The sequence below is a fragment of the Aquarana catesbeiana genome, linkage group LG02 (assembly GCF_042186555.1).
Source record: "Aquarana catesbeiana isolate 2022-GZ linkage group LG02, ASM4218655v1, whole genome shotgun sequence".
NCBI classification, from domain to species: domain Eukaryota; kingdom Metazoa; phylum Chordata; class Amphibia; order Anura; family Ranidae; genus Aquarana; species Aquarana catesbeiana.
This window is the reverse complement of record NC_133325.1, coordinates 309,244,660-309,265,654: the sequence shown is the minus strand read 5'-3', so window position 1 is coordinate 309,265,654 and position 20,995 is coordinate 309,244,660. Positions and strand designations below refer to the sequence as shown.

The window sequence follows — 20,995 nt, the reverse complement described above, 5'->3', positions numbered from 1 at the left end:
CTGGAACTAAGGGACAAAGCCCAACCCCTGAAAAAAAAACACCCCTACACCATAATCCCCCCTCAACCAAAATGATTTGGACCAGTGTACAAAGCAAGGTCCATAAAGGCATAGGTGAGCGAGTTTGGGGTGGAGGAACTTGACTGGCCTGCAAGTTAAAACATTCCCATAGACACACTCCTAAACCTTGTGGACAGCCTTCCCAGAAGAGTTGAAGCGGTTATAGCTGCAAAGGGTGGGCCAACACAATATTGAACCCTACGGACTAAGAGTGGGATGTCATTAAAGTTCATGTGCGTGTAACGGCAGGCATCCCAATACTTTTGGCAATATAGTGTATATATGCAGTAATTCTGCACAATTGATTTTAAGGTTATTTGATTGGTATTCTGTGTACCTAAATCCCAAGTAAAATAAAAATAAAAAAATACATTAAAGAAATCACTTACCTATATCAGGGTTAAATATTTCTTCCACAACTAGCTGGAAAAACTCTTTGGATACTCCTCCTTCATCTACCCCCTGCTCCCCCTCAAACTCCACATACAGCTGCTTTTTCAGGTCTGCTGGGTTTTCCATGGCAATCATTTCTAGCTAAAGAGGAAAAAAGAATTTTTAAAAAGTCAACGCTGCAGCTTCTTTTAAATTATCAACCACTGTGTCTTCATGCATTTCTAGCTCACTTTCTTTACAGCTGAATGGCTTCTATTGTTAGTGAAATATCTTTTGCCTTATCTATCCTCTGATGCCATTTCAGGCTGAATTCCTCTTTGCAATGTATCTTGTTCGATAAAAAAATAAATAAGAGGCATGGTACATTTCACATTTTTTTGTGAAAAAAATAACACACTGAGCAGAATTGTACTAGAAATCAGCAACACATATCAAACAGGGTAATTAAGCTGTTATTTGGGCAGACAACTGGAGAGATGTTAAATTTATTGCACCAAAAGCAAGAAAAAATAATGTCAAGGAAAGCATAACATGCGAAATCATAGCTGTGAAATAATAAGGCTACACAATTAAAAGTGAACCAACCAATTTTCTCCTCTATTATCCTCTATACATCACCTAGCACTCTTCATGTAACTGGTGAAGTACAAAAGTTGACTATGTTACCCTGACCTTAAAACTTATCAATGCAAATGCTGCAACTTTCAAAAAGGATGGCCACAGACTGTTCGAATCGAACCATGTATTGGCTGGCTGAATGTACCAAGTTGATCAATCAACTTGGGTACAACCAGCTTGCCAGGATTTTGCTTGCGATGAAGCCAGAGGACAAGCATTTTGACACTTCCAGTTCAGGTCATTCATGCTTTATTTGCTGCTTTCTTTCTGGTGACTCGACCATGCAGCCCATCTTTCTTCAAGTACCTCCTTATTGTGCATCTTGAAACAGCCACACCACATGTTTTCAGAGAGTCCTGTATTTCACCAGAAGTTATTTATGGGTTTTTCTTTGCATCCTGAACAATTTTCCTGGCAGTTGTGGCTGAAATTTTAGTTGGTCTACCTGACCGTGGTTTGGTGTCAACAGAACCCCTCATTTTCCACTTCTTGATTAGTTTGAACACTGCTGATTGGCATTCTCAATTTCTTGGCTATCTTTTTATATCCCTTTCCTGTTTTATACAGTTCAAGTACCTTTTACCGCAGAACCTTTGACAATTCTTTTGCTTTCCCCATGACTCAGAATCGTTAGTGCAGCACTGGATGAAAGATGCAAGGTTCTGTCAGGAGTCCAGAAAATCATTCACCTTTTATACATACACACCAATTACAAGCAAACAGATCACAGATGAGGACTGTTACCTTTAATGGCCCTTCAAACCCCTTTGTGTCAACTTGTGTGCATGTTATCAGGCCAAAATCATCAGGGTATGTAAACTTTTGATCAGGGTCATTTGGATAGTGTCTGTTGCCATTATGATTTAAAAAGAGTAAACAGTTGATTGATAATAAATGGCTTCAGCCAAACACTAACCATGAGTGAAAGAAATGTTTTTGTTTTATCATTCATATTCTCTGAAAAATGGCCAAGAAATCAAGTTCTGCCAGGATATGTAAACTTATGAGCACAAAAATATCTATATATATCTATATCCACATACATACATACATACACACACACGGTATCTCACAAAAGTGAGTACATCCCTCACATTTTTGTAAATATTTTATTATCTTTTCATGTAACACTAAAGAAATGACACTTTGCTACAATGTAAAGTAGTGAGTGTACAGCTTGTAAAACAGTGTAAACTTGCTGTCTCCTCAAAATAACTCAACACACGGCCATTAATATCTAAACCATTGGCAACAAAAGTGAGTACACCCCTAAGCGAAAATGTCCAAATTTGGCCTAAAGTGTCAATATTTTGTGTGGCCACCATTATTTTCCAGCACTGCCTCTCCCTCTTTGGCATTGAGTTCACCAGAGCTTTACAGGTTGCCACTTGAGTCCTCTTCCACTCCTCCATTCCTCCATGACGATATCCCGGAGATGGTGGATGTTAAAGACCTTGCGCTCCTCCATTTTCCATTTGAGGATGCCCCACAGATGCTCAATAGGGTTTAGGTCTGGAGACATGCTTGGCCAGTCAATCACCTTTACCCTCAGCTTCTTTAGCAAGGCAGTGGTCGTCTTGGAGGTGTGTTTCGGGTCATTATGTTGGAATAATGCCCTGCGACCCAGTCTCTGAAGGGAGGGGATCATGCTCTGCTTCAGTATGTCACAGTACATGTTGGCATTCATGGTTCCCTCAATGAACTGTAGCTCCCCAGTGCTGGCAGCCCTCATGCAGCCCCAGACCATGACACTCCCACCACCATGCTTGGCTGTAGGCAAGACACACTTGTCTTTATACTTCTCACCTGGTTGCCGCCCCACACATGCTTGACACCATCTAAACCAAATACGTTTATCTTGGTCTCATCAGACCACAGGACATGGTTCCCATAATCCATGTCCTTAGTCCGCTTGTCTTCTCAAACGGTTTGTGAGCTTTCTTGTGCATCATCTTTGGTCGACCATGGCAAGGCCTGTTAAACCACTGTATGACCACCGTGCTGCAGCTCAGTGTCAGGGTCTTGGCAATCTTTCTTATAGCCTAGGCCATCTTTATGCAGAGCAACAATTCTTTTCTTCAGATCCTCAGAGAGTTATTTGCCATGTTGAACTTCCAGTGACCAGTATGAGAGTGTGAGAGCGTTAACACCAAATTTAAAACACCTGCGACCTTTTAACACTAACGAGTCACGTGATTCCGGGGAGGGAAAATGGCTAATTGGGCCCAAATTGGACATTTTCACTTAGGGGTGTACTCACTTTTGTTGCCAGCGGTTAAGACATTAATGGCTGTGTGTTGAGTTATTTTGAGGGGACGGCAAATTTACACTGTTATACAAGCTGTACACTCACTACTTTACATTGTAGCAAAGTGTAATTTCTTCAGTGTTGACACATGAAAAGATATAATAAAATATTTACAAAAATGTGAGGGGGTGTGTATATATATATATATATATATATATATATATATATATATATATATATACACACACACACACACATACATATACATACATACATACATACATACATACACACACACACAGCTTTAATCTGCTGTCTGTCATCCTATAAATGTGGTCTTGAGAACCCCTGATGACATCCATTGGGCCCAATGGTGGCTTCATATATCTCTAGGCAGGAAAGTGTATTGTAGTATAGGACATTTTAAACAAGGCAAGAAGTGTTCTGTGATTCTCATGTGGATGCATAAATACATAAAACACCTAGGGGGAGAGGCTTACAGTCATTATGCCTTTATTTCATGCCTGGAGTAGCTTTCTAAAACCATCAACTGACCTGACCAGAGGTGGACAAATGAAGACATAAATAATGGTTTCCATTTACACCAAAAAAAGGCTAACAAATGTAAGATACCCACAGCATTTTTGGGATGTTCTGCTTATATGACTATATGGTAGGATTTGTCCAGCTACACTGACAGTACAAAAATTACAGTAGGGAAAAAAGGATCCCTCACTTGGCTTTATAATGGCTCGATAGGGGTAAAATCACATCAAATTAGTGTTTGAGAGATATAGGAAGCCAGCATGTGACCTAAAATGGCTGTAAATCTTTACATATACTCAGTGAAGTGACTGGCCTCAGGTGATGCAGAGATAAAAGAAAATCCTCCTACATAAGTTGTACCTGGTTAACTGCAGACCACTCTTCTCTATAGCTGTTCAAAGTGCTCAATTTATGCAGCTAGCCTCAGCTTTCAGAAAACAGTAGGCGGGGAGCTGAAGTTATACTCTGCAGAGCTAAGTGAGAAGAGCCCTGAGAGCCGATTAGAGGAAAGAGACACCCCCTCTCACTTCACAAAGGAACAGGGTTGAAGCTGTCAATCACAGGCTGTGGGCTGGAGCTCCTATCCCTCACCTTTTTCATCTCTTGGCGTTAGGAAAACTTATCAGAAGTAATTTATGCTGATGGAGGAACGAGGCAGCAGAGAGAAATCACACTCGGTACTCTGGATTGAAACTATAGAAGAATATGCTTTGTTCATATTTCATGTCAGAGGTTTACAACCACTTTAACCCACTCCTATCAGCATCAAAATGGGAAATATGTTCAAACAAAACAAATGCAAAGAGAATTTGTAGAAGAACTGCAAAGGAGTTTGCCATACATACCCTAACTAGAGCATCATCAATGATGTGATCTCGTCTGACTTTGAGTCTTAAGTATGGATTGAGCTGCTGTCCTTGTACTAGACTGTAAAGAACTGTGATTCGTCGCTCACTATACATGCGGATTCTGTTGTCATAATAGAGGCCCAGATTCTTTGTTACAGCATTCAGGATAAAAGGGCATGTCATAAATGAGAATTTATTTTCAGTTTCTACTTTAAAGAAAGTATAGTCTTTGTCCATTTCAAGAACATCATTTAGTGGTTCATTAACAAATTCTTCAAAAGGGATGAGAGGTTTTCTGCAATCAATCGTTTTTACACCAAGTTCTGTTTCAAGGGGGTCTACTCGGGGTCCTTTCTTATTTCTTCGCTCCTCACCCAGTAGCTCTTGGAGGGTCAACTCACTGGATTCTGGGATGGGCTCTTCATCTTCGTCTTCATTGTGATCTGTCTCAATCTCACCCCCTACTACATTTGCATAGTAAACCATTTTTAGGCATTTTGTGGCAGCCACAATGGCATCGTCATCATTCACTAAATTTCGGCTGTTGAACTCATTACTTATAACTTTGTATGTTATGAGCTGCTGAAACGTTTCCATCATGCGGCGAATCTGTTCAGCACTGTATTTTGACCAAAGTCGGATAAGTTTTGCTTGTGCTGCCAAAGGCAATTTGCTCATTGCTTTGCAGAACAATGGTAGAGCCATTTCCAGGTATTCCGGGCTATGGAGATTACAATTCTCCATTACTATTATGAACAAATTGAGATAATTTGGGTCCCGAGAATATACATTATGATAAGTTAAGTCACATTCCACATTGGGAGACAAGTAGACAAGTGCATTAAGAAAGGCAGATTCTATTTTCTCATTAGAAAGTAACCTGTGATAGACCCGTCTTACTGCTTCGATGTCTAGAGAAACTTCTTCTGGGCCTAATTTTGGTATGTTGTTATCTCCCTGGGCACTGTCGCTTAACCTGGAGGAAGAAGCTGCAGAGTCATCTTCCATAGCAGCAGATGAAGCAGCTTTCTCCTTTTCATCCTCATCTTTGTCTTCATCCTTTTCCTGCAAGGATTTAAGCTCCTCTTTAGTATGTTGTTTTGCTTTTCGGAAGCTCTGAACCAAGGCTTCAGCACTGGAAAACACTCTGCCAATCACTCGGATCAGAGGTGAGTAATCTTCTCTTTCTCGACATAATTCAAGAATTTCATATACCTTCTCTTCAGACAAGAAACTCACATCTAAAAAGGAGAACAAAGAAATAAGTATTTTATCAACACCCCCAATAATGTCATTCCATATCCGACAGCTGAAAAAGGGAATTCAAAATTATGTTTGAAAATAAAGGTTGGAGCCTTCAGTTCATGCACAACAGGTCTACAGGTGTAGGATAGTGGGGGAGATTTACTGAAACTGGAGTGCGCAAAATCTGGTGCAGCTCTGCAAAGAAACCAATCAGCTTCCAGGTTTTATTGTCAAAGATTAAGTGAACAAGCTGAAGTTAGAAGCTGATTGGCTACCATGCATAGCTGCACCAGATTCTGAGTGCTCCAGTTTTAGTAAATTCCCACCCCCCCAATGTGATCACTGGCATTAGAAGGGTTCCATTTTATCTGCATTGGCTACATTTAAAAAGAGCAAACTGCTTTTTTTTTTTATCTATGCTCTCTCAGTTGTATTACACTTTGCCTTAGGCTGCATTCACACATGATCGCAGGCAAAATCGCCACAATTTCGCCCCGCAATTTCAAATGGCTGCAAAACGCAAAGCAATTATTTCTAATGGCACCCCAATCGTGCCACGATCAGCTTGGCGGTTAACCATGCTGCAATAGCGACAAATCAAAATGTGCAACGCAGTCGCTCCAAAAGCAGCTCATGTTCCTTTTTGCACGTTGCGATTGCAGCACGACTTACCATGCGACAAACATGGCAAAATCGCAACGCGATTGGGGTGCCATTAAAAAAAAAAAAAAAAAAAAAAAAAAAAAGGCATTGCAAAAGTGTCCTACGTTTTGCAGCCATTTGAAATCGTGGGGCAGAATCGTAGTGATTCTGCCCACGATCATGTGTGAATGCAGCCTTAGTGTGGTAGCAGGGAGGCTTCTTATTGGCAAAGAGTGAAACTATGGGGTAGATTTACTAAAGGCGAATAGACTATGCACTTTGCATAGTGCAGTTGGAGCATCTGCACAGTCTATTTCCCTTTGGTAAATCAACCCCCAAGTCTCTTCTGCAATAAATGCTTCTTACCTGCCTTCTGGCACATTTGATTAGAACCGTTAATGCACAGCGCAGTGGAGAATCTCAGCATACCTTGGAGCCAAGATGAATTGCCTCTCATGCACAGGAGTTCTATCGTTCAGAGCTGTGCCATCATGATGGCCGAAGATACCGGAACCCAGAAAAAGTCCAGGTAAAGATGCTGGCACCGGTGAGGGAGCGCACAGACACTGAATCAGTGGAACCGATGTAACTACTGCTTGGTTTAGTTCATCTTTAAGCAATGGTTAGTACAAGTAGTTGGTAAAATGAGTTGTTAGATTTCCAAAACATTGGGTGCCCATTTGGAGTACCTGTAACCATAACAGCCAAATCATTTGTGGTTTCAAGAGCAACAGCCTCCAAAGTAATAATTGTATATACAAATCATGAAAAGACTTAAAATCGATGAAGAACAAAAGGCCTAAAGACTAACCTGAATGACGGACCAGCAAACGCCATTAAGGATGGTGGTCCAACAACACAGAACTAATACAGCAAAAGTGGCAGCAGAACTCAACGATTTACCTTGAGGACCCCATTTTCACAGAAAAAGTTCAAAGCCAACATCCATGGAGGAGGTGAAGCAAATGCTAAAATTTAAAGCGGGATTCTGGCCACCTAAAAAAAAAAATTTAAAGTCAGCAGCTACAAACACTGTAGCTGCTGACTTTAAATAAGTAGACTTACGTGTCCTGGGTGCCCGCGATGTCGGCCGCCCGAGGCCAACCCGTCCCTCGGCTCTCGGGTCCCGGCACCGCCATCCTAGGTAAGGGAAACAGGCAGTGGAGCATTGCAGCTTCACTGCCAGTTTCCTACTGTGCACGCGCGAGCGGCGATCTGTGAATGGCCCCGTGGTGTTCTGGGAACACACACAGTTCCCAGAAGACAATGGGGCCGCTCACCGAGGAGAAGAACACGCTGCGGAATAGGAAGAGGCAGATTAGGAAGACTGCTTAGCAACAGGGGTTTAGGCAAGTATAAAAAAAAAAAATTTTCCCAAATTTTTTTTTTTTTTTTTTTTTTTTTAGGATTTTTGGTGGCATTTTTTTCCAGGGTGGCCCTCCACTTTAATTTTGTATTATTTCACTAATAGTTGTGTTTTTTGATGAAGTCTTATCATGCTTAGTTAACCACTTCAAAACTGGACCAATTCTGACATTTCCCACATGCATGTTAAAATCTGCATTTTTTTGTTAAAAAAAAATACTTAGAACCCTCAAACATTATATAATTTTATGAAACCATAGACTCTGAAGAATAAAATGGTGGTTGTTGCAATTTTTTTTTTATGTCGCACGATATTTGCGCAACCATTTTAAAATGCAAATTTTCAGGAAAAAATACACTTTAATGAATTTTAGGTCACACAAACAATAGAATACCCTTTTTTTGTAAAATATAAAAGATGTCACGCCAAGTAAATAAATAGATACCCAACATGTCATTAAAATTTGCGCATGCCCATGGAATGGCCACAAACTTTAGAAGTGACTGGACAGCTGTAGAGCCACTCATAGCTTCTACAGGAAGGCCCATCACCATCTAATATCCCACTACAACCTGGAGGACATACAGGTATTACCCTAAGGGCGTGATGTGGTTGAGCAATCTTATCTGTGGAAACTGTTGCCCCTAAGACCCCAAACAAATTTTGCTCTTATTGTCATAGATGCTCCAGCTAAACAGGCACCAATGATCCATGCTCTTTGGAGGTCTGACAGGTCACCCACTTTAAGGACAGCTTTGAACACAAAGTGTAATACACTGGCATTCAACCAGTGAGCATAGACAAAAAGAGGAGAAACAAAACAAACACCATTTCTGTTTTTTTTCAGTTTAGTTTACACAAAATCGAGCCTAGAATACCAGTGGTCACATAATTCTGCCTATTCCCTGTATATAATGCATCTACTAATCAAATTAAAAAACTGTCACGTTTGTAATATTTTTGAATTCTAAAGTACTCTATACACAATAAAAACTGCACTTGTCTTTTTTTTCTGCTGAAAGGTTGTTTTGGGCAATATTTGACTTCCAGATCACCTAGGAGGCATTCTTAAACCTGGATTCTAGGCAAACCACTAAATACACAGAATAAATGCATATAAAAGGGAGCCTTTTTACCTGCCAAAGGATTTGTATTTCTGTTCTGAGTCTTGAGATTTACACAGCTGTGCCACACAGCACTGTCTGGCAGGTCAGGAGATTAAAGGATAAGTTCAAGGGGTTGCAAATCCTCAGGGTTTTTCTCCTTAATGCATTAAGGTGAAAAACCTCCTGTGATGCAGCTGCCCCCCCTTTTACTTACCTGAGCTCGGTCTTTTCAGCGACGGGGACAAGCACACTAGCTCCAGCCTATTGATAGCAGCACAGTCATTGGCTTCCGCTGCTGTCAATCAAATCCAATGACGTGTGAACCGGGGGCGAGTCCTGCTGTCTGTGTCAATAGCAGCAGCAGGACATAGGAGCGAGCCCGCACGAGTGCCCTGAGGGAGAGCGGCTTTCCAACTGGGCAACCGAGAGGAGGAGGAGCCTGAAGCGCCACTGAGGGACCCCAGAAAAGGAGAGCAAAAACCAACTGCACAGAGGAGGCAAGTATGACATGTTTGACATACTTACGAACCTCTAGATATGCTTTCATAACGTTACACCCATATGCAGGGTGTAACATGTAGCATGTTATGAAAGGACCAGCTCCTGCTCTGACAGCTAGCGGGGGGTTCTTCTCCCCCTGCTAGCTGTCACAATTAAAGAAAAACTTCCATGCGCCCAGCCGTATTACTAATTTACAGTGTTCTGTGAATGGATAACTACAAGTCCCAGCGGCCTTAGCGGCGGTCGGCTTGTAGTTCTCAATGAACTACCACAGTGTTGTGAGCACCGTGGTAGTTCATTGATTCTTCCTGTCAGAATGTATCGGCTTTGTATGAGGCACGAACAAGCAGATACACTGACAGGTCTGCAGGAGATCTGCATGGCACTACCAATCTACTGATTGCTGGTGCAATGCTAAAGAAAGAAAATTTAGAAAATGCCTGAACTTATTAAAAAGAATAAAACTGAAATATCACATGTACTTATGTATTCAGACCTTTTACTCAGTACTTTGTTGAAGCGCTTTTGGCAGCATTTACATTTGAGTCTTTTTGCGTAGGACACGACAAGCTTTACACACCTGGATGGGGGATTTTCTGCCATTCATCTTGGCAAATCTTCTCAAGCTCAGTCAGGTTGGATGGCCATTTCCAGGTCTCTCCAGAGATGTTCAATAGAGTTCAAGTCAGGGTCACTCTAGGACTTTCAGAGTTGTCCCTAAGCCACTCGGGTGTTGTTTTGGCTGTGTGCTTAGGATCATTGTCAAGTTGGAAAGTGAAGCTTGGCCCAGTCTGAGGCCCTGAGCGCCGTGGAACAGGTTTTCATTGAGGAGAGCTCTGTACTTTGCTCCATTCAGCTTTCCCTCAACCCTGACCAGTCTTCCAGTCCCTGCTGCTGAAAAACACCCCCACAGCATCCTGCCACCACCATGCTTCACTTTAAGGATGGTATTGAGCAGGTGAAGAGCAGTGCCTGGATTCCTCCAGACAAAGTTTTGGAATTGAGGCCCAAACAGTTTAATCTTGGTTTCACCAGACCAGAAAATCGTGTTCCTCACAGTCAGAATCCTTCTGGTGCCTTTTGCAAATACCAAACAGGCTTCCAAGTGTTTTGTACTGAGGAGAGGATTCCATCTAGCCACTGTCCTAAAGACCAGACGGTGGAGGGCTACATGATGGATGTCCTTCTGAAACTGTCCCATCTCCACACAGGATCTCTAGAGCTTAGTCATAGTGATCACCCGGGTCTCTGTCACTGTTCTTACAAGGTCCTTCTCCCCCAATTGCCATCTGGCAGGGCGACCAGATCTTGGAAGAGCCCTGGTTGTGCCAAAATTCTTCCATTTGAGAATTATGGAGGCCACAGTGCTCTTGGGAAACTTCAGTGCAGCAGAATTTCTTTTGTAGCCTTCCCCAGATCCGTGTCTTGCAATAAACCTGTGTCTGGACTCTGCAGCCAGTTCCTTTGACCTCATGGCTTTTGCTCTGGTACAGTATGCATTGTCAGCTGTGAGGCCTTTAGTAGAGAGGTGTGTGCCTTTCCAAATCAAGTCTAACTTACTACAGACGGACTCCAATTAAGGTGTTGAAACATCTCAGCATCGATCAAGAGAAATGGGAGGCACACGAGTTAAATCTCAAGTGTTGCTGCAAAGGGTCTGAATACTTATGCCAATGTGATATTTTGGACTTTTTTTTCATACATTTGCAAACATTTCTAAAATGCTGTATTCACTCCGAGTACCGAGTGTAGATTAATGAAAAAAATGAATTTAAACAACTGAAGTATCAGGCTGCAACATAACAAAAATGAAAAAAGTGAAGGGGGTCTGAATAATATATGAATGCATTATATAAAAGTTGCAACAGATATGGCAGGCCATAGAGGTAGTGATAGGAGGAGTGAGTGCATGAGAATCTACAAGTCAAGCATTAGGATAAATGATTATATTACCTTTAAAGTCTTCCCTGGGTTGTATTTCCTTCTTGTTCATCTTTCTCTCCGTGCACGAGTTGTTATGGGCACTTTTGGAGTTGTTCTCTAGATAAGACGAGCTGGTTCCTTTCTTAGAGGGATGAGGATCACAGAGTTTTGCATTAACCTTATATAAGTCGAGGGCCTTAATGGCTGCTGCATTGTTATCCATACGGAGAAAAGTAGGACAGGAAGCACAAAACTCATTCGTGCAGGAATCATTTCCACAACCCTCAGTTAACTGGTGGTAGTAGCGTTCTATTAGATGCTTTGCAGCGGCTCGCTTCCTGTAGCAAACATTCAAACAGGCATGTGGATTAGTACAGCTTTCATAAAAGCTCATTCATGGTATTAGTAAAGCAGGGTTAGTGTGGCATGTACACAATAACACTTTTAAATTAAAAGGATTTTTAAACCCAAGACTCCCAGAAACCCAAGTTTTTAGATCAGCTGTTAAAAACATCTACTATCACAATTGTACAAATGAACTGTAAACATTTAGTGGGCTTTATATAAAGCAGACCTCCAGGAAAATACACAAAATTACCCTTTAATTGAATCATATCGGTTATCAAATATAGTAAACAGAAAAAAAAAAAAAAAAAAAAAAAAAAAAAAAAAAAGCAAGCTAGCACACTTGCATGAAATCTGCCTTTATATTGTCTTCCCACAGTCCTATGCACTGAAAATAGGAGTGGAAGGTTAAATATGGCAAATCAGGTTATATTGTATTGTACAAGACTATTAACCTAGCAAGATTTCAGGAACTGGGAGCTGGGGGTGGGCGGCTTAGACTGTTTACGGGAACTCTAAAAAAGAAAAAGTCCTTAGCTACCTATTTTGATGCTCTTTCATAAGACAAAATAATTGTATTAACAAGTAAATAATCAATGATCAGCTGCAAGTCTGCATAGCATAAATACTCTTAACTATAACAGCATTCAGATGCCGCCAGGAAACCAAAGAGTACCAAAGCACCAACAATAAAAAAGTGCACTACCCTAGTCAAACATTGCTTGGTATCCTACAGCAGCCAGGACTTAAAGAGCAGGCTAATGGAGAATCCAAAATTACAGTCCTCCTGCAGCTTAAGTTGGCCATAGACCAAGTATGGGCAAGCTAAATGTACCCAAGTTGATCAAATGTATCAACTTGGGTACAACCAGCCTGTCATATTTTATATGCAATGTCTACTAGAGGTTTTTATAGCCGGTAACAATAATCGCTGTGTTCTCCTGGTAGGGACGGCTTCCCCCACGGGAGGGATTCCCCCATCAACACTCACTGTATTGATGGGGAAATCAAAGGGTTTGCTTTCACACAACCTGTGGTCCCAGGAAAGAAAATCCCTCCATCTATGGCCAGAACTAGTTTGTGAATTTAAGCTCCAAACAAGTATGCTTTGAGATCTAACAGAAAACCATAAAGAAAGCCGATCTTGCAGGAACAAAAAAGTGGAGTTGGAAACCTTCTATTTGATTGAAGTGGTTTTCCTAATATTGGGATTGGTCTTTCTTCCACTAGGACTACTGGACATTATTGGTGGTCTTGCACTCACCTCGGCTACTTCGATGCATCACTGTGCACAAGAATTACTTTTTTTTTTAATACGAAGATACTTTTTTAGGCAGGGATGTGTGAGTAAAACATATTGACAGGTCTATAATCAATTCACATGTATGCAAGTGCCACTTTAAAAGAACCAAATACATTTAGAGAACAAATTATCTTTATGTGAATAATATTCATGTACATGTCCATATGTGTGATTAAAGTGGTTGTAAACCTAGTTACACCACTTTTACCTACAGGTAAGCCTATAATTAAGGCTTATGATGAAGGCTTAGGCTAAAACGTGTCAGATTTTGATTCATGTTACTGCTGTAATGCTACAATAAAAATTTTCTATTGAGAAGCTGTCGGTTTGTACATTTAATGGATTCTCTATAAGGCTTACCTGTAGGTACCATGAATATCTCCTAAACCTGCACAGTTTAGTGCCATCATCAGTACATGCGCACTGAAGAAACGGCCCACTCGTACCGTTTCTTCAGGAGCTGTGCCATAACCGGCAGTTACCGCTTGCATGCACGGGAGTGATGTCATCACAGCTCCAGCCAATCACAGCGCCAGAGCCTGCGGGCCCGGAAATAACTCCAGGAGACATGTTGCCGGTCACATCAGTATGTGGGGACCGCTGCAAACAGCTTTGTTCTAAGGCATTTAATAATGAGCTAGTATGCGATGAGTGAGTGGGTGAGTTTGCTTTTACCATTAAAACTGAATAGCGTTTTCAGTTAGTGGTGCTCAAATACAGTTAAAGCGGAGTTCCGCCGGAAAAAAAAAAAAAATGTAAAAGTCAGAAGCTGCTGACTTTTAATATTAGGACACTTACCTGTCCAGGGCACAAGCGATGTCCTCAACCAAAGCCGATCTGTCCCTCAGCTCCGGGTGGAGGTGCTGGCATCTTCAGTAAGGGAATCAGAAAGTGAAGCCTTGCGGCCTCACAGCCTGGTTCCCTACTGCGCATGCACAAGTCGCGCTGCGCGATCTCACTGGTCCCTGCGGTCTTCTGGGACCTATGTGTCTCCCAGAAGAAAGGGGGGGGGGGGGACGGAGGAGGGGCCGGACATTGCGTAGATAGCCGTGGATACTGCGGCGATTTATGCTCGGAAGTGGGAGCAAATACCTGGATTATACAGGTATCTGCTCCCCCCTGAAAGGTGCCAAATGTGACACCGGAGGGGGGGGAGGAATCCGGACAGCAGAAGTTCAAGCGGGTGGAACTCCGCTTTAAGTTATGCTTTAAGTGCCCTGGTGAGATGTGGCACCTGGTCACACCTTCCAGTGAACATACTTTAGAGCACAATAGCTGCAGCCCATTGTTACAAAAACACTATTTTGGCAGCGCACCGCAATGCATGTCTGTCAACAGGTGCACTGGGGTCAGTCGCACGTAATATGCCTTTTGGTTACCACAAATGCATATTAACAGGCCCTAAAGAAGCTTACCAGAGCCAACTAATGATTCTGAGTTCTTGGATCATACAATTTATATGAATACACTAAAGTAACTAGAATACAAGAGTATACCCAAAACTATATTTTCTTTGTTTTAAGTTACTGGGAGAGTGGGAGAGGTTGGAACCCCTGTCAGGTTTTAATTTTACTGCTGTCTGAGGATCTGTTCTTAGGCCTCTTTCACACTGGCAGAGTCTGCCAGCAGATCCGCTTGCTCAGCAGGGAATCTCTCCACTGATCCCTGCTGAACAGGCAGATGACAGGTTTGTGTCTGCTCCGCTGATGCAGAGAGGACAGACACAGCCTGCGTCTCTCCATGGGCGGTTAGCTGTAAACAGACTGCCTGTCCATTTACATCTGACTGTCATCCGATCCCCCATCCGTTTGACTTTAACGGATAGGATCGGATGTCGGCAGGTGTCAACAGACACGTCTGTTGACACCTGCAGCTCCATAGAAAGCAATGGATGGTCCAATAGGGTTCGCCTAAAAAACTGACAGGCGGACCCAATCGGTCCTCCTGTGTGAAAGGGGCCTTACAGTTGCTGGTTACTGGTAAACAAACAGTAGCGCCCATCTAGAATTCTCAGACGCTTCACAACTTGCTGCTGTTTCCATTTCAGAACCTTCATAAGATCTTTGTATTCCATTAGAGAAAATAGTACCTATAGACATTTTCCTCTGTTCTCTAATACAAGAGACATACATGATGTATTTTAGAATATTTCTTTGAAAACCAAACCATCCAAGTTAACTATAACCCATAGAAGCACGCATCTTCACTGGTCTCGCGATTCAATTATGATTATCTGGTCAATGATTCAATTCCACGATGCATCACGATTACTGACGAACACCCACTTATGATTGGGTCGCCCCTCCTCCCTGCAATCTTCTAGGACACATCACAGGTCCAAGAAGATTGCCCGGCCATTCAGGACAGCGCAGTGTGAGACATGCGCACCCGGCTGTGAAGCTGCAAGCTGTCACAGCCAGATGCCCACAGTAGTGTTGCCAGCGCCGTGGACAGGCGGTGGAAAGAAGGGAGCGTTTGGGTGACCAGGTTGCTGGATTGTGGGACAGGTGAGTGTCTTTTTTATTAAAAGTCAGCAGATACACTTTTTTTGTAGCTGCTGACTTTTAATAAACAAGATATTGACTGGAAATCCGCTTTAAATTAAAAATAACCTCACTCCCTTAACCACTTCAGCCCCGGAAGATTTGGCTGCTGAATGACCAGGCCATTTTTTGTGATACGGCACTGCGTTACTTTAACTGACAATTGCGCGGTCGTGCGACACTGCACCCAAACAAAACTGACGTCCTTTTTTTCCCCACAAATAGAGCTTTCTTTTGGTGGTGTTTGATTGCCTCTGCTTTTTTTTTTTTTTTTTTTTTTTTTGCACTATAAAACAAAAAAAAAAAACAAAAAAAACCCACAATATTATGTACTTTTTGCTATAATAAATTTCCCCATTTTAAAAAAAAAAAAAACAAAAAAAAAAAAAAACTAATTTTTCATCAGTTTAGACCGATATGTATTCTTCTACATATTTTTGGTAATAAAAATCGCAATAAGTGTATATTGATTGGTCTGCGCAAAAGTTATAGCATCTACAAAATAGAGGATACATTTATAGCATTTTTTTTTTTTTTTTTTTTTTACTAGTAATGGCGGTAATCTGCGATTTTTATCGTGACTGACATTATGGCGTACACAGCGGACGCATTTTTGGGACTATTGTCATTTATATAGCGATCAGTGCTATAAAAATGCATCAATTACTGTAAAAATGTCACTGGCAGGGAAGGAGTTAAACACCAAGGGGTTAACACTGTTCCCTAGTGTGTGTTTCTAACTGTAGTGGACTGATTAGAGGAAATTACAGAACGTGGTTCCTAGCTATTAGGAACACACGATCTGTTTCTCCTCTCAGAACAGGGATTTGTGCGTTTACACACACGTCCCTGTTCTGCCTCTCGTGCCCACGACCGTCGGCCACGAGCATAGGCACCCCCGATGTGACTGCCCGCCCCACCTCTCTCCTGTCTCAAGCCTCTCCTGACGTCAGCGTGAAATTCTCAGCCCCGCTCGCCTCTCTTCTGATTTGAAAGCAACAGTCAGCGGGCGGGGCTGAGAATTCTCCGCTGATGCCAGGAGAGACGTGAGAGGAGAGCTGGAAGTGAGAGGAGAGAGGCGGACCAGGCAGTCACATGAGCGGCATGGATTGTACACAACAGGGGATACGCTCAGAGCGCTCTCCCGGGAGGGGCGGGGCAATTACATCACTGGAAATTGATTTTTACGGTCGCATGCATCGATGCCGTTGCGAGGAAACTCGAATCGCGATGCATCCATTCATTTCAGCACCCCTAATAACCCAGCACTGTAGGAACACATGTCTCCACCCTTCCCCTCGGAGGCTGCCTGATGGAGACAGTAGAACACACTTCCACTATACCTGATTTTTTTGCAGCATAATGCCTTCTACAGAGTAATGCTGCACAAAACATCTCTCAATTTTGGGTTACGTTAAGCTGGCCATACATGGATTGAGATTTGGTCGGTCCAGCAGGAACCAGTTTGTGAGAAGGCGATCTGTCGATCGATCAGTGCTGCAGCACTGATCAGCGTATGCTGACAGTGGGGAAGTTTCTCCACTGTCAGAATACAGAAGACACAGCAGGGAGGATTCCTGCAGCCACACCAAAATGTGTGGATGGTAGAATCAGGGTCAGATTTTTTCATTCAGCCAGCTGGCTGAATGAAGAAAAACTGACTCATGCATGCGCAGCTTTAGGCTGGACTTTTCGCTGGTGTTTGAAAGCCCAATAATGAGACAACCCTTTACATTAGTGCAGCCATGACCATGGGCTTGCACTGTAAAATCCAAACATATGGAACAAGTTAAGACAAGGCAGATTCTCAGCTGGAAGCACCGCACATCACAGAGGTATCAGGGAGATAGCAGCAAATACTCCATTATAGATCAACTCTCTTCCCACTAAACCCTAATACATTTAAGCCTAGTACACACAGAAAGAATGTTGGGTGACGTCAGTCAGTTTAATAAAAAATGGCCGACATTTGGCCAGTGTGTATGGCAGCTGGGCCAGCTTCTGTCGAACGAGCAAGCTGGAAAACCAGCAGCCAACCAGCTCCAGTTCAGCGCTCTCAGTCAATGGTTAAGAGTGCTATCCAGAGTGTTTTGGCAGGAGGGGCATCCCCCATCAGAACACAATAGCACAAAAGGGGAGATCACTGTACTAACATTGGATTGTTAGTACAGAGACTCTGACCTGGGTTGTTAGTTTTTTTCCTAGTAGTGTGTACCAGGCTTTACTCTATGTTACATCAGCGCTCACAAAGCACCATCTGAACGGATAGGCCAGAATTTTAGATTCACCAGTAAATCACTATATGTTTTTAAACAGCAAACTTCAAGTCATGTGGAGGAGAGTTATCTGGAGGTAGAAAGTATTTACAACAGTTAATCCAACTGACATGTTGCAAAATCAAGTATAATTAAATAAAAATATGGCTTAAAGTTTATTTTTTGTTTTTAGGAATCCATGGCTTCTGGCCAATCAGTAAAGAAGAAATGCCCCAGGAACAGAGGTTTTCCATATTAACCTAATTTTCAAATTTACAACTACAAAACATTTTTTTCAAAGAAGCTCAGTCATAATGAAACTGAAAACAATATAAATATACACTCCTCATGACTAGTATCTATCTTTTAGACCACACCAAGTTAAAGGCCAATTGTATCTTTTGGAATATGTTATATGTTCCACCTTTATATAGGGTGGAACATGTTCCTGCTCCTGCCACTTCTCCCTGATCCCCCGTGGTGTTACAGTGAGCGGGGGTTCTTCTCCCCCCCCCCCCCCCCCCCCACAACTGCTGTCACAATTTAAAAACAGCACAGCCATGCAGGGTCTGTTTCCAGTGAATGAATAAACTACAACTTACCTCATCCACTTCAGCCAAGGGCCTGCATATCTGAATGAACTATGAGGGTGCTGATGAGCGCTCTCATAGTTCATTCACAGGCCTTGGAGTTTCAACAGACAACCCATATGACTGTACAAGCAGAAAGCTGCAGGGATTGTCTCCAGAAGCCTGACATTGCACTCGTGATCTACTGATCACAGGTGAATGCTTTCCAAGATCCTGCACGAAAAAATAAATGCACACGTTTTCCCGCAAAAAAAAAAAGGTGCATTTGTTATTTTTTCTTAAAAGGTGGATTTATCCTTTAATCTGTATTAGGAAAGCAAATAGTAGGTAACAGTTGAACACAAAGGAAAAAAAACACGGATGTTTCTGCACAATATATATGTCTCCTTTTAAGGCTAGGTTTACACTTTTACACTTTTTTTTTTTTTAACTTTTCCTCTCAACATGTATAATGTGGTGAGGAATAGGGGTGGTGGCCTGATGTAATAAGTGGACTATGCATTTTAGTGCAAGCTCTGCTTTAAGTAAATTGTCCCAAATAACTAAGCCAAAGATTAAAACATCTTCACAGATGATTGCTACTACATTATACTTTTAATTCATAAAATAAAACCATTGCTTCTCAATAAAAAAAAAAAACAAAAAAACAAAAAAACAAAAAAACAAAAAAACAAAAAAACAAAAAAACAAAAAAACAAAAAAACAAAAAACAACACTGTCTATTTCGGTAAGAAGTTGCCAATAAACAGGCATTGGCTGTGATCATGCAAAAAAAAAAAAAAAAAAAAAAAAAAAAAATAAAGGAAAAAAAATTCTTCTTGGCCAGCAGAAACGTTTATAATTAACTAGATTTGCTTTGTGATGCATTAAAAATAAATAAAATATAGATTCAATTCTAAATGTAGTGCACACTTCAAATCTGCATTCTATAGGGACTTTACATTGAAAGTACATATTAGATTTTGAGTGCAATCATGGGCAGTCACATAGCAAACACATTGCTAAGCAGGCTTTAAAGAGTACATTTGCAACGTCCACAGATATGCAGAGCATGGATTGAAGCCAACAGTTGCTTCTATAAATACACAGACTCAAGGATCACGTGCTTGTTCACTTCAGTTTTTGACTTTTCAAGATGCCCCATCACTGCAATCTGTAGGACATTCATGCTTGAAGCACACATCGTGCGATGGGAGAAAAACGTGCACATGGAAAAATGGTGTACATTAAAATAGTGATGACATTAGAGAGCAATGAGAGCACAAAGAGAATACTGGTATACAGCTATATCAAAGTATATAGGACCATAATATCTAAAACAAAAATTACATTTTAAACATTATGTGAAAGATCTACTAACAACAATCAGAATGAAGTATGCTAAAAAACTGACAGCAGTACAGAATCTGAGATATTTGACATTTATGTAACCTATTGCTATCATTGAGCTACCTCTGAAGGAAAAGGCCATAAAAAGACAGCTGGCCGCTCTCCTCTAAAGGATTACAAGACAGAAGCTGGTGGTGTGCAGCAAAGATCGCCATCCACGATACCAACTTAATTAAAATGATATTCTATTCTAATAATCTTCTGAAACGTTAACATATAAACTGAATGGGATTAAACCTGTACCACAGTCACAAGTTAATGAAATTGATTTAATATAGGTTAAGTGATTTTTTGCCTCTGAATATTTAGGCTGCCAAGAACAATGACAACAAACCAGACAATTGCATTTGTAAGGGTTCATGCACATGGGCATAAAAACACCCCCGCCACAGTCAGATTTTAATAGCATATCGTTTTTTTATTGATCTGAATGCACAAGTATTGTATGCTATGGGCTCATTCACACTAGGTAGCAGTGGCCGTGGCACAAAAAAAAAAAAACACTGGGCCTTCATTCATTCAGAAGGATTAATAGATGAGGTTATTCTGCCCCTGCTTCCAGTGAATGATTAATTCAGGACCAAGCGGCAGATATAAACATCAAAAATGCAGTGGCACATGTGCAGAATGATCATGGTCTTCAGTCATTCTGAAAAATGACATACCTAGCATCTCAACTCATTACACACATAAATCCATGTATTTCCATATGAATTGAGATGCACCGTGGACCACGTTTTATACAGGCTTTTGCTGCAAGATTATATGTCCATGTGCATCAGGCCTAACAAATTGCAGTGAAAACAAAAGTTTGTTAAACTAGGGGATGTAATGGTGGAAACATTAAAATACAGAGCTTTCTTCTAACTGCCCTATTCTAAGAAATCAGGAGCAGTAAGGAACTACTGATGAATGGGCAAATAGTTTAACCATAACTATGCCTTCATTTTCAGAAATCTTTACTTCCTCATTGCTTATGTCACATAAAGCTTGTCAGTGGTCATATGAATTGCTTGTTCACTTTGTATGAAGAGTGTATTTTCTTGGGTTACTGAAGAGAATCAGTTTGCATCA

The 20,995-nt window shown here is 41.4% G+C and overlaps 1 protein-coding gene across 1 annotated transcript in view; it reads right to left on the bottom strand.

The window, feature by feature from the left end:
• The window catches only part of UBE3A (ubiquitin protein ligase E3A), a 79,685-nt gene that overhangs the window by 32,422 nt on the left and 26,268 nt on the right, over positions 1-20,995 (bottom strand). Inside the window, exons 3-5 of the mRNA XM_073614653.1 lie at positions 11,527-11,834; positions 4,711-5,954; positions 450-594 (exon numbers count right to left, since the gene is read on the bottom strand). Of these exons, the coding sequence (XP_073470754.1) occupies positions 450-594; positions 4,711-5,954; positions 11,527-11,834 (1,697 nt within the window). The remainder of the gene's footprint in view (positions 1-449; positions 595-4,710; positions 5,955-11,526; positions 11,835-20,995) is intronic.